The sequence below is a fragment of the Poromitra crassiceps genome (assembly GCF_964638095.1).
Source record: "Poromitra crassiceps genome assembly, chromosome: 27".
In the NCBI taxonomy this organism is placed as follows: Eukaryota; Metazoa; Chordata; class Actinopteri; order Beryciformes; family Melamphaidae; genus Poromitra; species Poromitra crassiceps.
The window spans coordinates 1283634-1295000 of NC_139650.1; the positions used below are offsets into that span (position 1 = coordinate 1283634).

The 11367-nt window shown below is 47.1% G+C and overlaps 1 protein-coding gene across 1 annotated transcript in view; it reads right to left on the bottom strand.

The window, feature by feature from the left end:
- Positions 1-9375: 9375 nt before the first annotated feature.
- The window catches only part of c1ql4b (complement component 1, q subcomponent-like 4b), a gene marked incomplete at its 3' end in the record, with an annotated part of 18223 nt that continues 16231 nt past the window's right edge, over positions 9376-11367 (bottom strand). Inside the window, exon 2 of the mRNA XM_083661823.1 lies at positions 9376-9555. Coding sequence (XP_083517949.1) covers positions 9376-9555 — 180 coding nt within the window. The remainder of the gene's footprint in view (positions 9556-11367) is intronic.

Below are 11367 nucleotides of genomic sequence, written 5' to 3' on the forward strand. Positions count from 1 at the left end.
CACAATGCCGCCAACGCAGGAGACCTGGACAAGCTGAGGAGCCTGCTGCAGGAAGACCGCTTCAGCAGGCAGATCAATGATCAAGGCTCGGTGTGTAATAGTACTATTTATTACACCCCTCTGAGGCAGGCAGCCATGCAGGGTCACGCTGCCTGTGTGGCCTACCTTATCATAAAGGGAGCCCAGGTAGACCTAACTGATTACAGAAACTGCACGCCTCTCTACTGGGCCGTGTTCTACGGTCACCTGGACTGTGTCCGGATCCTCCTGGAGGCCGGGGCCGACCCCATTAGAAGAAGCTGCATATACACCCCGGTCCACTGGGCTGCCTGTATGGGAAGGCTGGACATACTGCAGGAACTCATCAGGTTCAGTGCCGCTGTTGACATAGACAGCGTTCACACGCTCAAGAGGTCTCCTCTCTACATCAGCGCCATCTGGTACCACCTGGACAGCTTCCGCATGCTGCTCCAGGCTAGCGTTCTGCACCGCGACATGGCTTCTCACCTGCTGGAGGTGGTGCTGCTTAACAGGTTCCAGGACACCCGGGCGGCTTTCGTCCAGCTGCTCCTGGACCACGGCGCCGACCCAGCCCTGGTGAGTGAGCAGTCACAGCTGGGGGAGAGAGATCCCGAGGCGCTCAGGGTCTTTCGGGATGCCAAGAGATGTCCTCGCAGTCTGGCCCACGTGTGTCGGATCCGCATCCGCCAAGCGCTGGGCACACATCGCCTGAACCAAGTCCACTCCCTACCACTAACACAAGTGATGAAGGACTTCCTGCTCTACCAAAACTGACTTGGACTGTCAGTTTATTTCGTCAGTGACTGTGTTTCAAACAAATCCAGGACCAGAGATTAAATACCATCAGCATACACCACCTGTAGCCAGCCAATCCTACTCTAGCCAATATGGCTGTAGCTCACGAGGTAGAGCGGGTCGTCCACTAATCGCTTTGCATAAAAAATGGGTCGGTGGTTCGATCCCCGCTTCCTCCAGTCTGTGTGGCGAAGTGTCCTTGGGCAGATACTGAACCCCAAATTGCTCCCAATGATGTGCCAGCATCCTGCGTGGTACTGTAGCTTGCCGCCATGATCAGTGTATGAATGTCTGTGTGAATGGGTGAATGTACCTACTGATTGTAGGTGCTTTCGATAAAAGCACTATATAAATGCAGTCAATTTGCCATTTACCATACTATAATTGGAGAGGAGTGTGTCTGTGTGTGCTCGGTTCATTGTCTCCAGAGTCCCCACCCTAGAATTGAGGAAAAAGTCTAGTTATTATTATCTTAATATGATGTGAGGTTCAGTTAGCTTTGCACACAAACAGCCGGTAGAAATACTTGTTACTTTCATAATTGATTACATTTCAGAGCCTGTACCTTTTTACTGTTACTTGATTAAAGTTCGATCAACACTTCTACTTTTACCAGTCTTTTTTTTTACACAATATCTGTACTTCTACGGAAGTAAAGAATGTGTGTACTTTTCCCATCTCTGATTAGGTTACATACTGAACAAAAATATAAACGCAACGCTTTATGCTCTCTATGCAAACAAAATACTTATTCCTCCCAAATTGTGTTCATAAATGTGTTTAAATCCATGTTAAGTTTAGTGAGCGCACTTCTCCAAGATAATCCATCCAGCTGACAGGAGGTGCAGCATATCAAGATGATTATAGACGGTTTTCACCAGCTGCAACCCCACAGCACTTCCTTTTTCTCAGCTTCTTCTTCTGTGTTTTATGGCGGTTGGCATCCTTAAATGTTGCATTACCGCCACCTGAATTGTATCAGCTTCACAGTGCTAACTATTGACAGTGTCCACTTTCTCAGCTATTCGGGGAAAACACTGACATAGCCTACTTCTATTTCTATTTTTGCTATGTGAACGTTTAAATGTAAAGATAGGCCTATGCGTGCAATAACGTACTGATAGTCAGCTTACTCTGTAACATGTAGCTTTTATTAGCCTCTCAGGCTAGCTCCGGGACGCAATCTTTTTTTTTCCATGATGGCGAAGGCATGACCCGCCCCTCTCTGCCTCTAATTTGCTGACTGCACTCGGCTGCTCTCGGCTGCTTCCCAGGCGAGCCAGAAGTCATCTCAAACGAGCCTATACTTTCATTCAATGTCACGATGCTGCGGGGGGAAGTAGGCTACTTCATAGCTTAACTACGAAAATAGTGTCCGCTGTTTATCTCCCTTTCTGCTGCAGCATGTTGAAGAAATAAATGTTCAGTTTGAACAACACCCATTCTGGTCATTATAGAGCAAGATGATCGCTTCCACTACCAGGGCCGCCCAGAGGGATGGCAGTGCCCCTGGAGGGATCCAGCCCCTCTCCTCTCCCTCTCCCCTCCTCTCCCCCTGGTTCCCCCCCTCCTCTCCCCCTCTCTCCTCTCCCCCCTCTGGTCCCCCCTCTCTCCTCTCCCCCTCTCCTCTCCCCCTGGTTCCCCCCTCCTCTCCCCCTCTCTCCCCTCTGGTCCCCCCTCTCTCCTCGTTCCCCCCTCCTCTCCCCCTCTCTCCCCTCTGGTCCCCCCTCTCTCCTCTCCCCTCCTCTCCCCCTGGTTCCCCCTCTCTCCCCTCTGGTTCCCCCTCTCTCCTCTCCTCCTCTGCTCTCCTCTCCTCTGGTTCCCCCTCTCTCCTCTCCCCTCCTCTGGTTCCCCCTCTCTCCTCTCCTCCTCTGCTCTCCTCTCCTCTGGTTCCCCCTCTCTCCTCTCCCCCCCTGGTTCCCCCCCTCCTCTCCCCCCCCCTCCTCTCCCCTCTGGTCCCCCCTCTCTCCTCTGCTCTCCTCTCCTCTGGTTCCCCCTCTCTCCTCTCCCCTCTGGTTCCCCCTCTCTCCTCTCCCCCCCTGGTTCCCCCCCTCCTCTCCCCCTCTCTCCCCTCTGGTCCCCCCTCTCTCCTCTCCTCTCCCCCTGGTTCCCCCCCTCTCCTCTGGTTCCCCCCACCCACCCCCATCCGCGGTCGCCTTTTATACACGTCTCAAACAACGCAGGACAACGTGATTGGCTGGCTCAGATTTGAACAGATCTGAGCCAGCCAATCGCGTTATCCTGTGATGACGTAATGTCCTATGACCCATGACCGGATGGACCATATATGGACTTCCTCCCCCCCCTGGCTGCGCTATCATAGCTGCTGACTGTTACTGCACTATCAGTCAGATCCGTGACATGGACGTTACTCTGCAGAAACTACAGTAACAAAATCACGAATTGCTCTGTTTTTGGAGCTCTGCATGTCTGTGTTTGTCTAGTTAATGTGTTAACGTTAGCTAACGGCTAACATTCGCTAGTTAGCCAACCAACCAGCAGCTAACATTAGCTAGCTAGCTAGCTTACCGGAAGCGATATTTTTTTTGGATGACGGCGAAGGCATAACCCACCCCTGGCCCTCTCTGCCTCTGATTAGTGGCAGCGTTATAAACCATAGATATGACTATATTAAAAACATAAACACACTGGCGTCTTTCATGCAGGCTAGCAAGCGTAACTGCTGTATGTCTGAGTCTGACCCACTGAGTTTGACGGTCTGACCACAGACTGTAGAAAGAGATGTAATGCAGGATAGCCAAGCGAATGTGTTTGGATGGAAGTTTGACGCTAGGCCAATCAGAGGCAGAAAGGGGCGGGTTATGCCTTCGCCATCATCCGAAAAAAGAATATCGCCTCCGGGACAACAACGCTTCCTACCCAGCGTGTGCACGTCTTTCCGACAGGGGTGGTTGTTATGGCAACTATCAACAACAACAACAACAACAACTACTACTAACTACTACAAGACATAAAGACCGAAATAGGCTACCTTGTTAATGTGTCTGTCGGAGACACGGCCTAACGTTAACATTTAATAAGAGCCGAATATCAGCCTGCGCTCAGCTATGTATACAGGAAGTAAACCGGATATTCAGGTGGGTTGTGACGGTTGTTATTGTTGTCAAGTTAAAACTGTCTATACACAGCATGGTTATTGCACAGGTGTTTCACAGGAACGTCCACCAGAGCTAGTTATGACCATAATACAGACATGGTTAGCCTACAACATGGTTGCAAGATGGGAAGTCCTGTACACAATATTGTGAACTCGGAGCCTTCGGAACATTTCCTCTTTGGAAGTAGTGTGGGAGGGGGCGGTTCATATGGACTCTTTTCATGAACATGAAACTACAGTATGTGTGGTGCAATGTGTGTAGGCTATATTTAATGTACTGTATGTCTAAGAGCAAGGACCACAACGGAATTAAGTTTTTATGTACTGTTTGTGTTATCCTTGATGCCTTTTTTTAGAATTGCATGTACATTTAATGTATGGCTTCTTTTTTTTTTTACGGATCATCAAATAAATCTATCTATCTAACACGGTAAACACGAGCCCATATGAAGGCAGCAATATTGTAACCATGGCACACCCGTGGAATAATCATGCTGTTTAATTAGCAACTTGATATGCCAAACCTGTCAGGTGGTTCAAGTGGTGGGGACATGCCCTCTGCCTATCCTGAACAAGTTCCCATGTCGGAACCACCAGCTCACAAGTTCCATTTGAAGGCAGCATAACACATTGGAGACAGCTTATGATAGTGACCTGAACATTCAATTCACAGGCAACAGCTCTGTTGGGCATTCCTGCACTCGGCATGCAAATTGGACGCTCCCTCAAAACTTGTGACATCTATACTAAATTGACTACAGAAAATGATACAGAAAATGATGTACGGTAATTATACCATATAGATTAAAACTGTGCACCACAGTCACATTTAAGACTAGGATTATTATAGAATATTATGTCAAAATTCTGTTAAAGTGTTGTCAAATTGATCATATGATAATGATAATAATGAGTCTGCCTGCTGAGATACTGTGGTGAATATGAAAATTAGAATGAATCTAAATTCCAGACACATAAAAGGGAAACTCAACAAAGACAGACACAGAAATACCAAGCTATAGACCAAGCTGTATCAGATTCTTCTCCCTGACCTTTTAACTAGTCCTCATCTAATCAGAGGCATACCGTTAACCTTAATTAACGGGAAGGTGTGTGTGTGTGTGTGTGTGTGTGTGTGTGTGTGTGCGTGCGTGCGTGCGTGCGTGCGTCCGTGCATGCATGGGTGTGTGTGTGTGTGTGTGTGTGTGCGTGTGTGCATGCGCGCGCATGCATGCGTGTGTGTGTGTGTGTGTGTGTGTGTGTGTGTGTGTGTGTCTGAATTACACCCAGCCTAATTTGTGTGAAAGTACAGATTGCAGGGAGCACGTCTAGTTTCCAGTATTCCAGTGCACTCCTCTTATGGTGATCACCTTGGGACGGGTCAAATTGATCAATAAGCGGATGATCATTATAACCGATGTTTTTCTTTTTCTTTATTTCTCATGCAGATTACCATCTAACTGACATTTATGTAGGACTATGTATTACATGAATACAGAACATATAAAGTAAAGGAATGTTATTGACTTTAAAAATCCATACAGTAAGTTAGGCCTCCAGATGTTTCAAACACAGCTGTCTCGCGTAGACACTGACGCCGCCATCTCTCCACAGACAGAGATGCTGTGATCTCTCCATATACAGACAGACATGCTGCTGTATCTCATTGGCTCATTTTTGGCAGTTTGTAAGTTACAAAAAAACGAATAAAATTACTGTAGTTTTAAACATTTCTTCCATTGTTCTCAGGTGGTACAAGGCCCAAAATGATCAGTGTAAGCGGAGTATTGATCACTATAAGCAAATTATTTAAACAGCATGTGTATAGGAATGATTCAGGACCAAGCTTTATGATCAATATAAGCGGTTGATCACTATAACCGTGATCACTATAAGCGGATTCCACTGTATTCCTAGAGACTTTTTGTGTGATTGTACACGTGTGTAATGCTTGTGTGCATGTGCGTACGCCCGCGTGGGTGTGTGTGTGTGTGTGCGTGTGCATGAGCGTGAGTGTGCGTGCGTGTGTGTGTGGGTGGGTGTGTGTGTGTGTGTGTGTGTGGGTGTGTGTGTGTGTGTGTGCGTGCGTGCGTGCGTGCGTGCGTGTGTGCGTGTGCATGAGTGTGAGTGTGCGTGTTTGTGCTGAAGGAGAGAGTGAAGCCTATTGATTATTTTAATCCTGCTATTTGTGAGTCTGTGATCCTCTCGGCTCGGCCCTCCACTGGGGGACTGGTAATGGGGCTGAATGCTTCCCTCCTCAGCCCTCTCTCCCTGTCCAATTAACTTAACGCTGGAATCTGCTAGGAGAGAGAGCACAGGGACAGAGTGTGCGTGTGCATGTGCATGTGTGTGTGTGGGGGGGGGGGGTGACACCACCCTCCACCCACCCATTCAACATCTCCCAAGTCTCCCAGTGTGCGCCGAAAGGGGGGGGGGGGGGGGGGGGGGGGTCACATATTACCTCTCACCTTTAATTAAAGTTCCATCTCCATGTTTTTATTCTGGGTGAGAGATCTGTATTTCCGTTTGAGTGGGGCGGTGTGCAGAGGGGCAGAGTGGGGCGGTGTGCAGAGGGGCAGAGTGAGCAGTTTGAGTGGGGCGGTGTGCAGAGGGGCGGTGTGCAGAGGGGCAGAGTGAGCAGTTTGAGTGGGGCGGTGTGCAGAGGGGCGGTGTGCAGAGGGGCAGAGTGAGCAGTTTGAGTGGGGCGGTGTGCAGAGGGGCGGTGTGCAGAGGGGCAGAGTGAGCAGTTTGAGTGGGGCGGTGTGCAGAGGGGCGGTGTGCAGAGGGGCAGAGTGAGCAGTTTGAGTGGGGCGGTGTGCAGAGGGGCAGAGTGAGCAGCAGACACAGTACAGTTGCATGTCTTAAGATTGAAACAGGATTCACCCACGTAACGCTTATGATCTCAGACAGCACAATCAATATTTGGCAAAGTGATCAACTCTCCTAAATAAGCTTTTTTTTTAAATTACTCTCCTCAAAGGTGTTTTACATTCAATTACCTTTATGTCATAGTGTTGATAGTAGACCTGGATCAGAAATGATGGCCCGACACACGTTCGTCTTTGTTCACCTGTTGCAGCATTGGGAGATATGTGTACATTTTGAATAAGCTGAATATCACTTGGAATACCCATAAGGGGTCTGAATGTGGTTATATCATACTGTAAGTTGGGAGTTAGAAACAAATACAGCAGAAGTCCTGAGATATGTAATCAAGTAATAATTAAAATAAAGAAGGCACCGGTTTTACTGCAACTCAGCGACAGCAGCATAATCCTGTCCATTTATTTTATTGTGTTTCATGGTCTTCTAGGGAAGAGTAAATTTATGCTGATATCATATGTACATACTATACATCCCTACATACGCATGCATGCATACCTACATACATACATACTGTACATACATACATACATACATACATACATACATACATACATACATACATATACATACATAACAAATACACACAGCTCAGCTTGCAAAGTACAATGACATCAATGGCACAGAGGTTATATATAGCCGCTCAGAGGCCAGTGTTGGGATGTCAGTTCCGTCACAGCACAGTAATGATGTGTTGATCACATCCAAGTCTTATCATCATCAAGCTTCAAAGCCACACAGTGGAGGTCCACATGGCTGGTTGGGACTGTAGTGTGGTGGTCTACCTCTGCCGCGCATCTTAATTGAGAAGTGTATCGTTATAACAATATGCTAACTGATCCTCTCCTCTTGCATGGCACTACAGCGACAACAATAGATGTGTTCAAAATGAGTTTTGCATTGCACCTGTTGTCCAGGCATATCCACCATGTAAAAAAAACAACAACAACATTATAATATTCTTTTTCCACAATCAATTTGGTTACACAGACATATTTGGAATGACACTGAATGCAAAGTCTGACATTACAAACAGAGTGACACGTGTCTGATTCTGTCACTGTCACAGGGGGGGTTTCGGTCACACGTACACCACAGAACCTGGATCTGCACGAGTCACAACATGGACTGCTGATGTGGAACGTTCTCACGAGACATCCAGACAGACTGTACTGCTGCTGTGGCATCATGTGTGGAGCAGCACCTCCGTGAGCTCGGATTCAAAAGGGGGGAATTCTGATCAATCGAAACAGACACAGACGTACACAGAAAACATACATGGCATATGGCACGGTAAAGCATCAGAATGGCCACAGTCACCTGCAAACACATCTTTACGTGGATATCGTCGCTGCAAATCAACGTTATTATGATCTTTAAAAAAAAATACAAACTACATCTCCCGCCAGAAGTTGTTGTTGTGTGTGTGTGAGCCTGGACAGTGAGGGAGGAGAGAGCCACGATGGCATCGAAATAAGATGTCTGGGCTCGTTAGGAGGACATGAGGTTCTGTCATAAGCTTCGGCTCAGGGAAAATCTCAAAGCTAAAGCTCCGTATTCATATACTGTGTGCGTTAAGGGACCGTATTGATATACTGTGTGTGTTAAGGGACCGTATTCATACACTGTTTGTGTTAAGGGACTGATCCCGACTTGATGCCTCCATCTCCCTTAGCTGGAGCCAGAGGCTAACAACATAACACTTTCCATCGAGCCGACATACGCGTCAACACAACCTGAAGGGCCAACATATGGACAAGGCAGACACACACACGCACACACGCACACACACACACACACACACACAACATGCTGGATTATGTTCATAGTGTTAGGTGTATCATCAGTTGCGATCAATATATTCATGACTTTTCTCGTTTGGCGTGCACGGCCGTATTGAAAATCCATCTCCGAGCGAAGAAGCGAGGCAGGAGGCTGTGGCCAGATACACACACTTTGATTTACAGTCAATTCATTCAGAGATAATTTCACTCCATTCACACTGCTGCCTGAAACGGTCATCTTATCCCAACAGATAGGAGAAATTCAGTTAATGTCTGCTGCGTCTGAAAGTGTGTGCGTACAAGTGCCTGTGTGTGTGTGTGTGTGTGCGTGCGCGTGCATGTGTGTGTGTGTGTGTGTGTGTGCACGCTAACAGATGTGCATCATGTACTTTAGCCATGCTTACACATACTGTACATGATGCAGAATAAAGATGACACAGGTGTGTGCATCAGAAGTAAATGCTAACTAGGAATATATACAATATTATATTCATTTGTACAGAAATTCTCTTTATTGGACTGTTATTGGCAATCATATTATTACATGTATCGTGTACTGAATGGCATGGAAATGACAAATTACAAAATGGAAGCATGTCATATTATATATGCAGAAAAGAGAGGGAATTCTTTGCTTGATCACGATGGAAAACAAGCACTTTGTGTGTGTGTGTGTGTGTGTGTGTGTGCGTGCGTGCGTGCGTGCGTGCGTGTGTGTGTGTGTGAGAGAGAGAGAGAGAGAGAGAGAGAGACTATAAGAATGTGAGTATACTGTCAGTCAGGGTAGATGAGAAAGCCAGAGAACGTGCTGTATTTGTTGGTATTCCCGCCGTGAACTTTGCCCCCGTCGAGCTGGACGCACACCTCGTCCCCCACGTCCAGATGGAGGATGACGCTGTTCGAGGCGTAGTCATAGTTCTGATCGGCGTCTTGAGCGATGGCGCTGGCCCTCACCTGAAGATGGAGAGGGAGATATGAACAGAAGGCCATAGAGTCGACCTAGATCAACATTCATGCTTATGTTTCAGAGTGGGGGTTTTTTTTTAGGGCAGTGGTTTTCAAAGTGGGGTCCCGGGACCCCCAGGGCTCCTCGAGGGGGTTCCAGGTGTTGGGGTCATTAGGCTGATTGCGTGCACCTGGGCCCGGTGTACTCCTTGGGCTTAAGAAGACATTCAGACCATTCAGTCTCTCTCCCTCCATCCTCACCATTGCACCTTTTCTTCTGTTTGTTTAATGTAGTATGTTGTTGAGTTATTTCCCCTTAGTTTTCATTCATAAAGTGTTGTTTTAACTTTTACGTTGGTGTATGGCTCCCCTCAAAATGTTACATCCCGGCTCAAGGAAGTAACAGATGAGGGGAGTTACACACCAAAGGAAAAGATCAAATAAACATTTATTAACTAAAACCCAGGGAAAATAACAAGACAACACAAACTACATGAAACAAACAGAACAACAGGTGCATCGGTGAGGAGGGAGAGAGACTGAATACATATACTACACTTCCAGCATTTTATTGTATGTCTTCAGGTCCACTCTAAGGCCATGTTCAGACTAGGAGGCCAAATCTGATTTGTGAACTTTAGTGACCTATTAATGACTTTATCCAGATTGGTTTTATGAGTCTGGACGCTCCAAGTCTGATTTGTGTCACTTGTCGCAAACCACATATGGAGGTAGTTTCCAATCTGCTTCAAATGTGCTTTCGACTGATGTGACTGACTTGAGTGCGGACGCGCAGATCCACCAAATCTGATTTGAACGTCACTCGCAACTCGTCATCAAATGCTTCTGCGCAGGAAAACCACATCACCAACGTATGTATTTACTGACGCCCACGTTGTTACCATAGCAATCCATGCAGATAGGCTGTTTAGGTCTGGACACACAGATCCGACTTGAGAATCAGATTTGTGGCAGTGCGGACTCAGATTTGGGAAACCAATCAAGATAATGATGATTAATGACTTTATCAGCAAATCAGATTTGCCTGTAATGTGAACATGGCCTAAGCTGTTTGTGTGGAATCATGCACCAAAACACTCTGAATCCATTTTTACATGTTCATTTTCCAGCAGCTCTCTGAGCCCTTCCCCCCCCAAACAACACCCATGATATCCCCATAGCTACCAATCCTACCCCCCCCCCCCCCCCCCCCTCGATTCCTGACTCTCTATCACCTTCCTATCCTGAGCTATGGCCATTTCCCACTAAACACGCACTAAACGTCCATAATGTGACTGAGTGACTGAGTGAGTGACCTGACTTTTACATCTCATGACCCCGGCAGGATCCGCTGGTCCAGCACCGTGGTAAAAACACTTTGTTTGCTTATGATTATTTTCTTTTTATAATAATGAGCGTATCTTTGTGGCGTCCAAACAGCTCGTTTAGAGGCTCAGTTTTCTAATAAGGATTGCATGGATTTAGTTGGCTATCATGGTGTTTTGATACTTTCACAATGTTTAAATAGTACATCCAACTCCTTCATAAGAAAAGAGGCGACAGAAAACCCGTTTTACAAAATATGGGCCCTTTGAAGGCCAATATCAGCCCGCTATGTTGGCAAACTGATATATCGGTGTGACCCTCTCTGCCCCTCAGCCCACGCTCTCCACCCTGGTTCTTATAGCCCACGCCCTCCACCCTGGTTCTTATAGCCCACGCTCCCTCCACTCTGGTTCTTATAGCCCACACCCTCCACCCTGGTTCTTATAGCCCACACCCTCCACCCTGGTTCTTATAGCCCACACCCTCCACCCTGGT